Below are 19,068 nucleotides of genomic sequence, written 5' to 3' on the forward strand. Positions count from 1 at the left end.
ATTTTATAATCCATTTAAAAGAGTTTGGCCAAATAACTTAATTAGCAAAAGGGCAAAAGAACTAAAGAGACATTTCTCAAAGAAGAAATACAAATGGCCAATAAATATCTGAAAAAATATTCAACATCTTTAGCAATCAGGGAAATGCAAATCATTACATTGAGATTTCATCTCACCACAGTCAGAATGGCAATGATCTATACAAATAATAAGTTTGAGAGAACGTGTGGACAAAAAATTACACTCATATGTTGTTGGTTGGTACGAATTAGAGCAACCACTCTGGAAAGCAGTGTCCTTAAAAAACTAGGAATGGAACCACTGTATATAAATATACCCACTCCTTGGTATATTTCCAAAAAATCTAAAATCAGTCACAGCAGCACAATTCACAGTAACCAAGCTATGGAACCAGCTCAGGTGCCTGTCAACAGATGAATGGTTTAAAAAACAATGCAGTATATACACAAAATGGAGTTTTACTCAGCCATAAAGAAGATTGAAATTATGGCATTTGCTAGTAAATGGATGGAACTGGAGCACATCATGCTAAGTGAAATAAGCCAGACTCAAAAAATCAGGGGTTAAATATTTTCTTTCATATATAAAAACTAGACCAAATTAAGGAGGGATGGGAAAAGAAAAAGAAAGAAATAAAGAAAGAAAAAAGTTGGGGTGGGATGGGCAGATTCCATAAGAATCTAAGTGAGATCAGTAATCAGTGGAGTATAAAAAGAAAATTGATTTTATTTTTAGGGTACTTTTTAAAAAATTAATTAATTAATTTTAATTAGGTATGTATGACAGCAGAATGCATTTTGATTCATTGTACACAATTGCAGCACACCTTTTCACTTCTCTGGTTGTACACGATGTAGTGTTGCACCATATGTGAAGTCATACATGTACCTAGGGTAATGATATCCATCTCATTCCACCATCTTTCCTGCCCCTATACCCCCTCCCCACCCTTCCCTCTTCTTTGCCCAAAGTTCCTCCATTTTTCCTTTGCCCCCACCCATTATGGATTGGCATCCTCTTATCAGAGAGAGCATTTGGCCTTTGGTTTTTTGGGATTGGCTTACTTTACTTAGCATGCTATTCTCCAACTCCATCCATTTACCTGCAAATGCCAAAATTTTATTCTCTTTTAATGCTGGGTAATATTCCATTGCATATATATATCTCAGTTTCTTCATTAATTCATCTAATGAAGAGTACCTAGGTTGGTTCCACAGTATAGTTATTGTGAATTGAGCTGCTATAAATATTGATGTAACTGTGTTACTGTAGTATGCTGTTTTTAAGTTCTTTGGCTATAGACTGAGGAGTGGGATAGCTGGGTCAAATGGTGGTTCCATTCCAAGTTTTCTGAGGAATCTCCATAAGGAATTGAGGGGGTGAAAGGAGAAATGGAAAAGGCAGGAACAGTGGAATGAATCTGACCAAACTTTCGTGTGTGTGTGTGTGTGTGTGTGTGTGTGTGACAGTAAATTTCACCTTTATGTATATCTATTATGCACTGATTTTTAAAAACCTATAAATAAATAGAAGTAAGATCATTAAAATAGAGAAAAGGAAATAGGGGAGGAAGGAAGAGAGAGAAGGGGGAATTACCAGGGACTGATTGGAGCAAGTTTTGTTCCATGCTTGTTCAATTATTCCAGTATGAACTACATTATTATGTATAACTAAAATGAACTAATAAAAAAGTAAAATAATCTCTTTGCTAAAAATATAGGTGATTATCAATTTATTCTTCAATTTTTCTCTTTTTTCACAGTGATCAAGCAGTACTCATATTATAAAGCTGTAAATTAATCATTATGATCGTATGTTCTTATTTGTTCCAAGACTTCATCTAGAAGGATATTTATTACTCCCAGATAGGAAAACTTGTCAACTAAGAGAATATTACGTCATCTAATTTTAGTTGTGTACTAGGTACCAATCAAAAATGTATTAAATTTATACTAGAGGGTTTTGAAAGAGCAAAAGTATAAAATTATAAATATGTAAATGAGAAGTATTTATATACATGCATAAAAATGTACATAAGTATTAATAAAAACATATGGCTAAAATAAAAAAATAAAAAATAGAAGAGTTTGGGACTATTTTAAAATGGTAGTGGGAAACCATTGAAGGACTTCAAGTAAGGTCAGATTAGAGTCATTACGAGGTTACTTGTGCAGAGAATGGGCTTGGCAGGTACAAAGTGGAACTGCTTCTAAACCCAAGCAGGAGGTGGCTTGAGTCATACAGAGGTGGTTAAAGTGGATAGACTGTGTATTTTGAATGAATAATTTTAATGGATAAGGTTTGCGTATGCGTATAAACCAGCCTCCAGGGTGGATTGCCAATGTTATTAAAGTTTTAAACAAGACTTTCTTGAGAAGAGACCCTGTAGAAATTATACACCAGAATTTATCTCTGTATTCCTAAAGCTAATATATGGTTAACAGAATCCATGGTATTGTAGCAGAGTTTTCAAAAACCAAGGATCTTTGCTACATTCTCTTTCATTAAAGAAGGTTTAGGTTATTGCAAAGACCATTATATATGGGTAGTTCCGTCTAGTAGATATGGAACAAAATTTTATGAATAGAGGGTACAGTTATTTAAAGAGCCACCTGACCAATCTGTTTGCCCTGGAGGCAATGTGTTCCGAGAAAGATGTTGCCTCAGTTCAGTGTTATATTGCAGGTTGGGTTGTCAGGAAATAAATGCTGAGGGAGATTTGGGGGTGTAAAATATTTATCAGGGACCCATACCTATGAAAGGAAGGAGGAGAAGGCAGGATTGGGCAGATGAAGAAGTCAACTCCAATGCAGGTCCAACAATGTTTAGACTAACCCAGCAGGAAGCTATTGAACAAATGTTTCCCATCAGAGTGTCCCATGTTGGCCCCAACTTGATTTATACCCTGCCTTGCTCACTCAAAGGGTATTGTCTGTCCCAGAAAGGGTATGCCTTTGGACTAGGCTGTTCTCTATAGCTGAGTCCAACCCCGAAGGAGGTGACAGCTGGAGATTGTCTGAAGACCACACTCCCCAAAACCAGTCATCGAGTCGTTTCTGGGAGGGAAATCTTCCTGGTTCATCTCCATATCCACCACAAATACTGCTATGTTACTGGAAATAGCAGTAATGAGTAATTTATTCTTCAATTTATAGTTTCTTTCTCCCCGGGAACTCAAGATGAAACATACGCAATTTTCTAATCATCAAATAGTTATCAGTTGAGACAATCCAATAAAGGAGAATTAAGGAGGAAAAGATTAGAAGGAGTGACCAAGAGCAAGAATGGCACAGAAGAAAAACATTAGTGAAGGGAGCTTCTAGGGGCAGGGAAAGCAAATTTTAATGAATTAGAAAAGAGTTGTGACACCCACCCAGTTCTGGGCCTCACTTTTTTTTTCTTTTCTTTTTTTCTTTTTGGTACTGGGGAGTGAATCCAAGGGTACTTAACCAATGAGCCACATCCTCAGTCCTTTTTTATATTTTACTTAGAGATAAGGTCTTACTGAATTACTTAGGGCCTCAATAAATTGCTGAGGTTGGCTTTGAACTCACTATCTTCCTGCCTCAGCCTCCTGAGCTGCTGGGATTACAGGGGAGCACCACCACACCTGGCTGAGCCTCACTTTTGAATGCAGTTCAATTAACACATCTTTAAAAGCATTTTAAAAATAACACAGAATAGAAAGAAGAGATCTTGAGGGAGGAAGAAGGGATGAAAAAGGGGAGGAAATGTGAAATGAATTTGAAAAAATCATGCTGTATGCATTTATAAATATACAACAGTGAATTCTATATTATATATATATATGTATATAGATATACAGTATATATATATATATATATATATATATATATATATATAAAGCATCCATCAAAAATAAATAAATAAGTGAAAGGAAGAGCAAGAGAGTAAAAGAAGCAGAATAGGCAGAGGGAGGAGGGGAAGGTAAGGTGAGCGGCACCAGGGACTGAAATGGAGAAAGTCAAATTCCATGCATGTATGATTTTGTCAAAATGACTCCAACTGTTATGTATTATTCACTAATAAAAGAAAACATGGAAAAAAACATTGCAAAACTTAAACTCTTGTTTCCTTGACAGATATGGAAAACATGAATAATAGAGATTGACCATTCATGACAATTCAGAGAAATGCTAGCTCAGATATTTTTTTTAAATTTTCAACTCCTGTTTTATGATTTATAGTGGACTATGCACTTTTGAAACAATATAAAATTGGCATGTTTATTTCCAAATCTTCAATATATAAAAGCTCATTCTCTGATTACATTGAATGATTGACCTTATTAAGGGTTTATTTTAATCTTCCATAGCGGCTAATACAAATTTGCTCTCCTCTGTACTTGTCCTGAAATCACTTGGTAACCTCCTATAGTCAGTCATATAGTCCATGATTTCTTAAGTAAATCCTACTTATTAATTATTCACATATTTGAGATGAGAGTACATTTTTTGTTTGAATCACTTAAACTATTATACTTTATGCTAGTTGGATTTAGAGCATTTTCTACTTATGTTTTGCTTTATCAAAAAAGGTTAATGTACTAAACCAGGATCTTGTATATATTTGAGTATAGAATATCCAAATATTTTGCATGATTATGATCTTATTTGACCTATTAAAATTTGGTTTTTAATTTCAACCTTTTTTTCAAATTTAATTAAATTATTTCTACTTATTAAATCTAGAAATGCATATATGACTTGAAAACTATATATGTAATTTTATTAATAAAGATGTGATACTTACAGTTGGTACGTAACACATTTTATTTTTTTAAATATTTATTTTTTAGTTGTAGTTATCAATACCTTTATTTTATTTGTTTTTATGTAGTGCTGAGGATCGAACCCAGGGCCTTGCACATGCTAGGCAAGCGCTCTACCACTGAGCCACAACCCCAGCCCCTTAACACATTTTAAATAAAAAGAGTGACTTAACATTTCTCATACTTGGCTTATAATGTTTGTTGGTCCATAATATATTAACATATAGAATTGTTCCTTTAATGCTCTTTGAAGTAACATTGAGCAAGGAATATAGTGGCTATATTCTAAGAGTTTCTTAAAATAGAGGTTAAAATATATTATGAACATTGTAACATATTATACATATATATATATATAAAATACTTTAAAAATACTTTAAAATGAGATCTGAAGTTCACATTTTCCTGTTCAATAACATGATACTTTTCTTTGTTCTTTTCTCTTTTTATAAAAAAATAGATAATCTGGTATTCCGTATGAAAAATAGGATGAGAAGCACCATGTACAAGCCAGTAGACTATCAACAATTGCGGGCTTTAACTGAAGCAAAAAAGTTAGCTTCTGCTTCTACAGAACTAAAGGTTAGAAGTTTTATGTGTATGTGTTTTTCTAGTTTGGTAAAATTGAATTATAAAGAAGTATAATATTATTTACATTGCAAATGCAAAACTAAGTGTCTGTACAAATGGTTTTTAGAGTCTCCCAACTATTAATAATAGTGAACAGCAGCTAACATTTATTGAATGTTCTCTGACACTGTTATATAGTTTACATGTGTTACTTTTTTAGTGTTCAAACCTATGAGGACTGAATTCAAATTTGCTTTGGAAACATAGTTATTTCATTAGCTTTCAACAATTTCCAACTTAGTCTGAAAAGTAAAGCTGGCTAGAAAGTGTCAGCCATGGATTATTAACTGATTTAAAGTTTCCTTTCCAATATTATATAAATGTGCCCACAGAATTTTTTTTTGTTCAAATATATGTTCCAGGACTAGAAAAGATCAACCTGAACTAAATTTGAAAGGGGGTCTATGTACAAATAATTATATGTAGTATTTTAGGATCACGGATAGTTAGGATTATTAATGAAGTATATTTTTTCTTGTGCAACATTCACTAAAAATGTTATTTTCATTGCTAGGATTCTTTGAAAAACTGGTTTGGTGAAGCAGTACATTAATTTACAAGTTTCCATTTGCAATTAAAGTTTTTGTATTTGTTAGTTTTGTATGACATTTTATCATTAATATCTTTTTTAAAAAGGCAACCATGATTCCAAAAGCATATTTGATATCTATTCTAGGGAAATATATCCATGAGCAATATCTCTTCAAACTAAGGTGACTACTTAAAAACTAAGGTATTATTTGTTTGATTTATATATAAATTTAAAATAACATTACGTTATGAGTACAAATAAATTTAATAGATAAAGTCACATAACTATCTTCCTAATAAATCTATTTTCAAACTAGACTTCCATTCTGAGATGTTGTATACATACTGCATACATAAACACATATATAAATAAAATACATATTAAACATAAATATTTAATATGTATTTTATTTTCTTTTGTGATAAACACAGATCTGAAATTCTATATAGCTCTTCTCTTAACATTTTATCACATCATCTATGTATTATTTGTTATCTTGTTATATCAGTCAAAAATATTTTGATGTGCCTACCAATTACCTTGAAAATACAATAGTGAACAACACAACCCTTACCCTCATGGAGTGTACTGTCTGCTGGGACAGGGATGATAGTGCTTATTAAGTAAGTCAGGAAAAAAAATTACATTAAGTGTAAACTGCAATAAAAACACGTTGACCCATGTATAATGAAGGATTTGATCCTGATTGGGTGATTAGGAAAGGTCTTTCTGAGGAATTGACATTGAGAGCTCAAGGTCAATTAGAATTCACTAAGCAAATACAGAAGTGACAAGCATTGTATTCCAAATAGAAAAAGATGCATGCATTACCAGGACTTGATATTTTTGGTATTTAGGTTATATCCAATTTGTGATGTTAGTCTTCCTTCTACTACAAAAATCGTCATGCACAGAGATTTTTCAGTATTTTAGAATGGTCTACCCCCATGGGATAAATTCCCATCATTGGGATGTTTGAGCCAAAAGGTATGATTATTTTTTTTTTAGTGTTTTTGAGATCTATTACCAAATTTCTTTTCCAAGGTATTGTTTTAATTTTATTGATACCAACACATAATCTTCATACCTTTCTCAATGTTGGAATATGTACCTGTATATTCCTAATATTATTCATCCATCTATTTATCTCTCTGAGATGTACCAAAAAAGGCATTTGGTTGAATGTATAAAGGTTGAGTGTCTAAAGTCAGTTTTTTTTTTGTCAAGGCAAATAAATATATCTTTGACTTACTATCAAAGAGTAAATATATTTAAGATTTTTAATTATTTATTGTGGTTTTTTAAAACCTAGGAAGAACTAATTTTTCATCACTGTCAGCTGCTAGACTGCATCTCTGGCTACAGTATTGAATGTTTTTGAAGTTAAACAGATGCTCCTTTCAACTGGCATTTTAGATAGCATCACTAGCTTTCTGTTCATACTGGAATATAATTCAGAAAAAGCTTTTTAATTCCATTATGTTCTAGAAAACTTTGTACATGGATTCATATCTTGGAAAACCTCAAAAATTTCTTGTCTTCAATCACTGTCAGTAGTAATCATTTTGATAAGTTTTTGTTTAGGTTTTTTATTATTCATAGATTAATAATGAAAAGAAATTTTCCTTTAAAGCATCTTTGTGTTTTCTATTGTTTTGCTTTGTGGATAGGAAGAACAAAAGGTGTCCTGGATACCTCATAATGTTCTAACACTTTTTTTCTTCATATAGTTTTTGTTTTTCACTATATCTGGATTAAGAAAGATGTATTAGAAATGTTGTTATATCTGATTTTCCAAGTTTAGCCTTCTCATTTAGCTTACAGGTAGCAAGTGACCTTCTGCTTTTAATTTATTTTTAAGATGAGAGCACTTCCTTGAAAGACTCATGGCTTAAACAGAATTAAATAATTGGAAGTTAAATAAAACTCTTAGAAGTTTATATTTTAATGTTATGGATGCTAATGTATCAAACAGTATACTAAGTAGAATTATAATTACAATATTATCTGTTATTCTTTCTTATTTTATTATTGAACTTTTATAAAAGGTATTGACTCAGAAAGAAAATGTGATTCATCCAAATGTTCATAGCTAATACATTCTGTCTTAATCCTTGTATTAATTAATCAACTTGTTTTCCTTTTTATATATGCACATTTTTAATGCACAAAATTAACAGTTGTAGCACATTAATTATTATAGCATTTTATTTTGGCAACATAGATATATTAAGATGGAGTGATAAAATGTTGAAATTTAAAGCACATAGAGAGATTGTTGCTTCAGGTTATATTAGAATAATTAGCTATTTGCCTCTTGTATTACTGACAATGTTGGGCTGATTAGAATTGATGGTCATCTATAAAATCACTGTGTCGTTGACCACAATCAATTTTTGGATGCTAGATGAGACAATGAGGTGCACTGTTTTAGTCAGCCTTTTTGCTGCTGTGACTAAAATACCTGACAAGAACAATAAGAGAAAGAAAAGTTTATTTGGGGGACTCATGGTTTCAGAGGTCTCAGTCTGTAGATGGCCTTCTCCATTCCTTGGGGTTTAAAGTGAGGCAGAACATCATAGTGGAAAGGTAGAGGAAAGTGGCTCAGGACATGATCAGTAAGCACAGACAGACTCCACTTACCAGATCCAAAATATATACCTAAAAGACACATCCTTAATGCCCACCTCCTCCAGCCATATCCTATTTGCCTTCAGTTACCACTCAGTTAATCTCTAATAAGGGATTAATATACTGATTAGGTTAAAACACTCATCATCCAATCTTTTCACCTCTAATGCTTCCTGCATTGCCTCACACATGTGCTTTTGGGGTCCACCTCATAGCCAACCATAACACAAACATTGAATCTTTCAAAGGTGGAAGCCGTAGAATAGATTTGGACTAAAACCCTAGAGTAGATTTGGGTTGAAAACGAGACCAATTTTTCATACACTGTAGATAACTATTCATTCCCAATTTAGTAAGTATAAAAGGGATCTTCATTATTATTTTTGGTTGAATTCTTTTCTTAACAAGAATGAATATTTCTTCTTGCCCAAGTTTCCTTTTATTAATTCTTTTTTAAAATTTATAAAAATTATAAATATGAAATATAAGTTTAAATGGTATAATGATCTCTATGTAGAATCATCTAGCTTCAATAATTATCAACTTTTCGCTACTGTTTTCTCTGTAATCCCCTGCACCAGATTGTTTTTAAGCAAATTTTAGACATCATAATATTTCACCTGTAAATATCTCAGCATGTAAATCTAAAATACCAGAACATAAAAAGCCCTATAGTACCACACACATATAAATATTAATGTCTCAATAATTTCAAATATCTAGTGAATGTTAAATTTGCCTGATTGTCTCAGAAACTTTTTGATTTGTTCTTTGCAGTTATGTATGAAACAGAATTAATTTTGGCATTATTATAAAAGCATGGAATATAATTTGTTCTAATTTAGTTTCCCTTTCCCTCCTCTCTTCCCTCCTCCTGTTCCCTTGCCTTTACTGATCTTTGTGATATTTACTTATAGGTATTTTTAATTTTTTAAAAATAAATGACAGTGGAATGCATTACAATTCATATTACACATATCGAACACATTTTTTCATATCTCTGATTATTTACAAAGTATATTCACACCCATTTGTGTCTTCATACATGTACTTTGGATAATGATATCCATCACATTCCACCATCATTGCTAACCCCTGCCCCCTCCTTTTCCCTCCCACCCCTCTGCTCTATCTAGAGTTCATCTATTCCTTCCATGCTCCCCCTCCCTACTCCACTATGAATCAGCCTCCTTATATAAAACATTCAGCATTTGGTTTTTTGGAATTGGCTAACTTCACTTAGCATTATCTTCTCCAACTCCATCCATTACCTGCAAATGCCATGATGTTATTCTCTTTTATTGCTGAATAATATTCCATTGTATATAAATGCCACATTTTTTTATCCATTCATCTACTGAAGGGCATCTATGTTGGTTCCACAGTTTAGCTATTGTGAATTGTGCTTCTATAAACATTGATGTGGCTGTGTCCCTGTAGTATGCTGTTTTTAAGTCCTTTGGGTATAGACTGAGGAGAGGGATAGCTGGGTCAAATGGTGGTTCCATTCCCAGTTTTCCAAGGAATCTCCATACTGCTTTCCATATTGGCTGCACCAATTTGCAGTCCCACCAGCAATGTATGAATATACCTTTTTCCCCACATCCTTGCCAACACTTATAGGTTTTTTTAAATTAGTGTCTTGTGGATGTACATGATGATGATTCACTGTTGTATATTCATATATGTACATAGTAAAGTTAGGCCAAATTCATTCTTTCTCTATTCTATCCCTCTTACCTTTGCTTCATTCCCTTTTGTCTACTCCAGTGATCTTTCTTTTATTCTTTTTGTTTTTAAATTCCCCATCCTCACTTTGGATTAACTTCTGCAAATCAGAGAAAATATTTGACCTATGACTTTTGGGGACTAACTATTTCACTTAGCTTGATAGTCTCCAGTTCCATCCACTTACTGACAAATGCAATAAAAATAAAAATCATTATTCTTTATGGCTAAGTAATATTTCATTGTGTGTATGTATGTGTGTATATATATATCATATTTTATTTATCCATTCATCTGTTGAATGGTACCTATGTTGGTTCCATAGATTGGCTATTGTGAATTGTGTTGCTATAAACATTGATATTACCACATCACTGTAGTACACTGAGTTTAAATCCTTTGGATATATATTGAGGAGTGGGGAACTGGGTCATATGGTGGTTTCATTCCACACTGCTTTTCAGAGTGGTTGCACTAATTTGTAGTCTTATCAGCAATGTATGAGTGAACCCTTTTCTCTACATCCTTGCCAACATTTATTGTAATTGTATCCTTGATAATTGCCATCCTGACTGCATTGAGATGAAATATCAATGTAGTTTTAATTTGCATTTCTCTAATTGCTAGAGATGTTGAACATTTTTCATATATTTGTTGACCATTTGTAGTTCTTATTTTGAGAAGTATCTATCCAGTTCCTTTGACCATTTGTTGGTTGGGTCATTTGTTGTTTTGGTATTAAAGTTTTGAGTTCTTTGCTTAACCTGGATATCAATGCCTGATCTGAGGAGCAGGTGACAAAGATCTTCTCCCATTATATTGGCTCTCTCTTTGAACTCTTGATGGGTTCCTTTGCTGTGAAGAAGATTTTAATTTGATGTCATCCCATTTATTGATTTTTTAAAAATTTTATTTCTTGTGCTTTAGAAGCTTTATTAAGGAATTCAGTTCCTCGGCTGATGTGTTGGAGTGCTGGACCTACATTTTCTTCTAGCAATTGCAGACTTCTGGTGTAATTCCTAGTAGGTCTTTGGTCCACTGTGTGTTGAGTTTTGTGCAGGATGAGAGGGGTTCAATTTCATTCTACCACATATGGATTCCCAGTTTTCCCAGCACCATTTGTTGAAGGGGCTATCTTTTCTCCAGTGTATGTTTTTGGCACCTTTGTCTAGTATGAGATAATTGCAGTTTTGTGGGTTTGTAACTGTGTCTTCTATTCTGTTCCATTGGTCTTCATGTCTGTTTTTGTGCCAATACCATGCCATTTTTGTTTATAACTCTGTAGTATAATTTAAGGTCTGGTATTGTGATTTTTTTTAAAGAACCAACTTTTTGTTTTGTCAGTTGTTTTAGATTGTTTCTTTTGTCTCAATTTCTTTGATTTCAGCTCTGATTTTAATTATTTCTTTTCTTCTACTGTTTTGGTGTTGATTTGTTCTTCTTTTTCTAGGGCTTTGAGATGTAATATTAGGCTATTTATTTGTTGGCTTTCAGTTCTTTTAATGAAAATGAGCTTAATGTAATGAACTTTCCTCTTAGCACTGCCTTCATTGTGTTCAGAGATTTTGATATGTGTATTGCTATTCTCATTTACCTCTAAGTATTTTTTTATTTCATCCCCGATTTCGTCTGCTATCCATTGGTCATTCAATAGTATATTTAGCCTCCATTTGTTAGAGTAGCATCTCTTTTTATTTTATCATTGATTTATAATTTCATTACATTATGATATGATAGAATACAAGGTATTATCTCAATTTTTTTATTTGCTAAAAGTTTCTTTGTGGCTTAAGATATGATTTATTTTAGAGAAAGATCCTTGTGCTGGTGAGAAGAAAGTGTATTTAGGCATTGATGGATGATATATTCTATATACGTCTGTTAAGTCTGAATCAGTAATTCTGTTTCTTAGTCCTATAGCTTCTTTATTTAGTTTTTGTTTGGAAGATCCACCAAGTGATGAGAAAGGCATGTTAAAGTCACTCACTATTATTGTGTTTGATCTCTTTAATTCTTGAAATTGAGAGGGTATTTTTCTTGAATGTAGATGCTCCTTTGTTTGGGGCATAAATGTTTATGATTGTTATGTTGTGTTGGTGTATAGTTCCCTTAAGAAGTATGAAATGAACTTTTTTTGTCCCTGCTGATTAATTTTGATTTGAAGTCCACTTCATCTGATATGAGGATGGAAACCCCTACTTGTTTATGAAATCCATGTGAATGAAAAAACTCTGGGTTTCACTTGTGCGGTAGAGAGGCCAACTCTTGTTCTCTTCAGTAACTTGTGAATTTCATGTTTTTTAGACTCTCAGATTGAAACTCCAAGTGCAATCAATTCCTCCCCAGCCCTTCCAAATTCTCATCCAGGCGTATCTCTTCCAGCTGATCTTTCAGCAGCCAATCTTTCAAGTGGAGAGTGATGGAGGATGCTATGCAGATTTCCCTGACCAGTATTCCCCATGTATAAACCTCTATCCATGTTTGATTTGTTTCTGGTCACCTGTACACACATGGTGCTGTGCACTGTGGGTTTGCCAAACCTGTTTTTCAAGTTAGGCACAGTTGTCAGGATTTGGATTCCCCAGCTGCCATTATCCCATGCTGGAGCTGCAAAATGGTTCCTTCCTCTGATTTTGCTGGTATCTAGGAGAGATGGTAGCTTTTTTCCATGCAATAATGTTCTGCAGAACACCTTTCAAATTAGTTGATCAGTGTCTTTGATCTCTGATCTCTCCATATCTAGACACATCTCAGACCTCCTAAAAATGGGGTTCCTTTAATTGATGTATGGCTCCACTATTTTTGCACAGGGGAGATCACACCCAGCAGCACACTGCTGGTGGCAGCAGTGCTAGGGAATTCTTCTTTGTAATATCCAACCACCTGAGTCCCTGATCTGCTTTGAATGTCCAAAGTAAATTCCAAGAAAGTTTCCCCTTTCTCATCTTGCTGAAAAGCTGCATGTCTGAATTCTTGGTTTCACACCTTACAGCAACAGGAAAGTGACCTTCTCTAATCTGCTATTTTGAGTATCTCTTGATAATGCACTGAATTTGTAATTTAGTTTATTGATTCCTTCATTTTGAGAATTTCTGTTTGATTCTTTTTCAGAATCTCTATTATTTTATTGAAGTGATCTTTTTCTTCTTGTATTTTCTCTGATTTCAGTCTTTATATCTTCTTTTATCTCATAGAACAGTTTAACTATGAACTTTTTAAATTCCTTCTCTGACATTTCCTCCATTGTGGAGTCAATGAACTCTGTTGTTGAATCACTATGGGCTGTTTGTTATGGTTTTTCTCTTTTTTTTTTCATATTGTTTTTATGTCTTCCCATCTACTGGTATAGTTCTGACTTCTTTTTCTTAAGAGTCTTGGTTTGGTAAATATCCAGAAAATGGTATTTTAAGTCAATCTCTGACCTCTTATGATCTGAATATCAACACTATTTTAAGAGATGCACTGAGCCCTATTTACAATAATCACTTCCGGGCCAATCCTTGATCTATTCAACCTTACAAGACACAAAAACTTGTTTCAATTGTTCTCTGCATTTCTTCAAATTCAGGTATAAACCTATAATAAAGTTCTGTAATAGGTCAAAACATTAGTTGTTAAATTTAGTAAACTTGCTATAATCTTAAGTGAGGGCTAAAAGGGGGAGGAAAAAAAATTGGACAAATAGGAGAGGGAAAAAGAGGGAGGGAAGGGGGGAGAGAAGGAAGGGGAGGCTATAAAAGGAGAATTTATACCAAGGTAGAAAGGAGAAATAGATGAATGGGTGGTATTTGCAGCAGTAGAGGATAATGCAAGAGGATGAGTAGGGCATAAGAGAAAGAAATATAAACTAGAGCTAAGAAAACAAGAAGACTGATTCCAATTAATGCTTTAAACTATTAGATGAAATACATTCAAATGAGTTGAAGGTACAATATTGGCTCTTGGATTGACAATTATTCATATCAAAGAGTAATTTATATGATCAAATTAGGTATTAGAATTGTTTAAATACTATGTCACGGTGACAAAAATTTTTTTTTTAATTTTTTATTGTGGGTTGTTCAAAACATTACAAATTTCTTGACATATCATATTCCACACTTTGATTCAAGTGGGTTATGAACTCCCACCGTCACCCCATACACAGATTGCAGAATCACATCAGTTACACATCCATTGATTTACAAATTGCCATACTAGTGTCTGTTGTGCTCCGCTGCCTTTCCCATCCTCCACCCTCCCCACCTCTCCCCTTCCCTCCCCTCCTCTCTCTCTACCCCCTCCACTGTATAACCCTGAGGGTCTCCTTCCATTACCATGCAATTTCCCTTCTCTCTCCCTTTCCCTCCCACCTCTCATCCCTGTTAAATGTTAATCTTCTTCTCCTGCTCTTCGTCCCTACTCTGTTCTTAGTTACTCTCCTTATATCAAAGAAGACATTTGGCATTTGTTTTTTAGGGATTGGCTAGCTTCACTTAGCATAATCTGCTCTAATGCCATCCATTTCCCTGTAAATTCTATGATTTTGTCATTTTTTAATGCAGAGTAATACTCCATTGTGTATAAATGCCACATTTTTTTTATCCATTCATCTATTGAAGGGCATCTAGGTTGGTTCCACAGTCTTGCTATTGTGAACTGTGCTGCTATGAACATCGATGTAGCAGTGTCCCTGTAGCATGCTCTTTTTAGGTCTTTAGGGAATAGACCAAGAAGGGGAATAGCTGGGTCAAATGGTGGCTCCATTCCCAGCTTTCCAAGAAATCTCCATACTGCTTTCCAAATTGGCTGCACCAATCTGCAGTCCCACCAGCAATGTACAAGTGTACCCTTTTCCCCACATCCTCGCCAGCACTTGTTGTTGTTTGACTTCATAATGGCTGCCAATCTTACTGGAGTGAGATGCTATCTTAGGGTGGTTTTGATTTGCATTTCTCTGACAGCTAGAGATGGTGAGCATTTTTTCATGTACTTGTTGATTGACTGTATGTCCTCCTCTGTGAAGTGTCTGTTCAGGTCCTTGGCCCATTTGTTGATTGGGTTGTTTGTTCTCTTATTGTCTAATTTTTTGAGTTCTTTGTATACTCTGGATATTAGGGCTCTATCTGAAGTGTGAGGAGTAAAGATTTGTTCCCAGGGTGTAGGCTCCCTATTTACCTCTCTTATTGTTTCTTTTGCTGAGAAAAAACTTTTTAGTTTGAGTAAGTCCCATTTGTTGATTCTAGTTATTAACTTTTGTGCTATGGGTGTCCTATTGAGGAATTTGGAGCCCGACCCCACAGTATGTAGATCATAGCCAACTTTTTCTTCTATCAGACGGCGCGTCTCTGATTTGATATCAAGCTCCTTGATCCATTTTGAATTCACTTTTGTGCATGGCGAGAGAAAGGGATTCAGTTTCATTTTGTTGCATATGGATTTCCAGTTTTCCCAGCACCATTTGTTGAAGATGCTATCCTTCCTCCATTGCATGCTTTTAGCCCCTTTATCAAATATAAGATAGTTGTAGTTTTGTGGATTGGTTTCTGTGTCCTCTATTCTGTACCATTGGTCCACCCGCCTGTTTTGGTACCAGTACCATGCTGTTTTTGTTACTATTGCTCTGTAGTATAGTTTGAAGTCTGGTATCGCTATACCGCCTGATTCACACTTCCTGCTTAGCATTGTTTTTGCTATTCTGGGTCTTTTATTTTTCCATATGAATTTCATGATTGCTTTCTCTATTTCTACAAGAAATGCCGTTGGGATTTTGATTGGCATTGCATTAAACCTATAGAGAACTTTTGGTAATATCGCCATTTTGATGATGTTAGTTCTGCCTATCCATGAACAGGGTATATTTTTCCATCTTCTAAGATCTTCTTCTATTTCTCTCTTTAGGGTTCTGTAGTTTTCATTGTATAAGTCTTTCACCTCTTTTGTTAGGTTGATTCCCAAGTATTTTATTTTTTTTTGAAGATATTTTGAATGGAGTGGTTGTCCTCATTTCCATTTCAGAGGATTTGTCGCTGATATACAGGAATGCCTTTGATTTATGCATGTTGATTTTATATCCTGCCACTTTGCTGAATTCATTTATTAGCTCTAATAGTTTCTTTGTAGAGCCTTTTGGGTCTGCTAGGTATAGAATCATATCATCTGCAAATAGTGATAATTTAAGTTCTTCTTTTCCTATTTTTATGCCTTTAATTTCTTTCATCTGTCTAATTGCTCTGGCCAGTGTTTCGAGAACTATGTTGAAGAGAAGTGGAGAGAGAGGGCATCCCTGTCTTGTTCCAGATTTTAGAGGGAATGCCTTCAGTTTTTCTCCATTCAGAATGATGCTAGCCTGAGGCTTAGCATAGATTGCTTTTACAATATTGAGGTATGTTCCTGTTATCCCTAGTTTTTCTAGAGTTTTGAACATAAAGGGATGCTGTACTTTGTCGAATGCTTTTTCCGCATCTATCGAGATGATATTGGCTCTTGGATTGACAATTATTCATATCAAAGAGTAATTTATATGATCAAATTAGGTATTAGAATTGTTTAAATACTATGTCATGGTGACAAAAATTCTTGTTGTATCTTTTGTCTGGATTCCATTGGGGTTTGGATATTTAGCAGATGTCCATCAGTCTATTGCTGTAGATCTCTCTGAAGTTTCAGGGGCACAGAAGCTTGGAGAGTGCAGAGTTGTGAGTTGGCTATTTCTGTTGTGTGCAGTAGTTCATGATGCAGGCTCTGAAGTGCCCTGTATTTGCTGTGGGTTTCTGCACACCTGCTTCCCTCCACTGGATCCATTTTGTGGTAGTTAAGGTGGCCGTCTGTGAGTGCAGAAACTCTGGTTATGGGTTTTCTGTGGCTATTCTGTGGTGTAGAAGTATTCCCCTGGCTGACAGTGCTTTCTGAAGTGCTGTAGTGAAGGGCCTCTGGTGGTTCACCTGGACTCTAGTTTCCACTGCCCCGGGTTGTGAATGGCAGGTGTTGATTTCCTATGCTTACTAAGTCTGATGAAGGTCCTCCAGGTACCCAAACAATGCCCTGTCACTTTCCAGTTGTGATCACAGTTCAAGCTCTGCACCTGTTAAGGCTGGAATTTGCCCATTCCTGCTGCATAGACTCTGGTAGTTTCCTCTTGGGTCTCTATGTCACTGGATATTCAGGCAGCATCCCTCTGGTATGACCCCATTATCCCAGGCACTCTCTCTAGACTTCCCATGGTTCCTTCCCTCAGTGTCAGTGGTTAGGGCCTGGTGACTCCCCTTTCCTTTGTTCAGGGTCAAAGCTGCCTTGTTGTTGCCTCTGTCTGAATTGAGCAAGTGGTCACTGCACAGAGCTTAGTGGGGCTAGGCACACTTACTGGCACAGATCCTTACCAGTGTATTTGTTTCCCTTGTTCATAGTGAGAGAGAGGCAGAGTGGGTTTCAGCAAGTAACAGTCCTTCTAGAAAGTCTGGCTAGTTTCTTAAGAGGTTCCACTGCAGGAGATTTACCTCTGATTTCATTTGCAGTTGTCTGAGTGTGGGAAGACTCTAGGTTGATTTAACAGGGCGACGAGCGGGTCCACGAAATAGCTGTGGACTCCCGACTCAATTTTCTTTTCACAATTTAGTTTTAAGCTGTTTGCACTTTAAGGCCCCTGCTGTTACCATCACACTTTAAATTTTGTTTGTCTTTCCAAGAGTTTTTAAGTGGATGCCCTTAAGAGAATGTCTACTCCCTTCTTCTTTGTTGCTCCTCCTCTCTTTTCCTCCACAGGTTTGGTTCAAGGTTAGGGGACTTTTAGTTTGTTTTCTACTCTGGTAACCTATCTTCCAGTCTCTCCAGGTTGCAGACTGTAATAGTGAATCTTAGAGCATTTATTTTGTTACCCACTTCTCAATTCTACTTTTCCTTTGCTGCCTATTTTCTGTATTTCGAGGAGATCTGGATTCACTGCTCAGCTCCGTTCTGCCATCTTCCCTTGCCTTCAACTTTTTCTTAAAGTTTATTCAAATGAACATCTAAATAAAATTCATCTATTGAAATTAGTTTTTACTTTTGAGATTTCCCCCACCATTCTATTGTATATTTATAGTTTTTGAAAATGTTGTATTGTTTTTCTTTATAGTTTCTCCCAGTCTGAATTATGCTATGCAGATTCCATCCTGGTGGTGTCACTGAACATGTTTTTCTCTCTTGTATTTTTAGAAAATTGGTAGTTATAGCTACAGAATTGATCAGATTCAGGTTTAATTTACTTTGACAAATATATTTATTGATGGAATTTTTGTTCTTCAATTTTTTTATTTTAAATGGTGCTGTAATGAATAGTTTTGTAAATATATCTTTTTATGTTTTACAAATACGGGTTTCAGAGATTTTTCTATAAGTGAGATTGCTAGTTAGCCAGGTATATCCATGTTAAATATTGTGATACACATCCAAATTTCCTTCTGTGGTTCTTGTGTCATTTTATATTCCCACTATTTGGAATGCATTATGAGAGAGCCTGCTTCCCAATAGCCACAGAATGTTTTGTTAAATATTTGAATTTTTAACTAAAAATAGAATTGCTCTATGACCCAGCTACACCAAGTCTCAGTATGTATTCAAAAAGAATTAAAGTCAACATACTATAGAAATCCCTGCCTACCCATATTTTTTATAGCACAATTCTCAATAACTGAATTATAAAATCAGCCTAAGTGCTTGTCAATAAAAGAATGTATAAAGAAAATGTATATACACAATGAAATATTATTCAGCATAA

The 19,068-nt window shown here is 34.7% G+C and overlaps 1 protein-coding gene across 2 annotated transcripts in view; it reads left to right on the top strand.

The window, feature by feature from the left end:
- Positions 1 to 19,068, top strand: part of Ccdc148 (coiled-coil domain containing 148) — a 356,434-nt gene that overhangs the window by 114,645 nt on the left and 222,721 nt on the right. Inside the window, exon 2 of one of the 2 annotated variants that reach the window (XM_046426939.2) lies at positions 5,274 to 5,395. In XM_046426939.2, coding sequence (XP_046282895.2) covers positions 5,291 to 5,395 — 105 coding nt within the window. In that variant the 5' untranslated portion in view covers positions 5,274 to 5,290. Of the gene's footprint in view, positions 1 to 5,273; positions 5,396 to 19,068 lie in introns of those variants that run through there. The other variant, XM_058573466.1, reaches the window with a different exon arrangement.

This window comes from Marmota monax, unplaced genomic scaffold, assembly GCF_021218885.2.
Source record: "Marmota monax isolate L192 unplaced genomic scaffold, Marmota_monax_Labrador192_F-V1.1 WCK01_AAM20220418_F8-fsc00048, whole genome shotgun sequence".
Taxonomy (NCBI): domain Eukaryota; kingdom Metazoa; phylum Chordata; class Mammalia; order Rodentia; family Sciuridae; genus Marmota; species Marmota monax.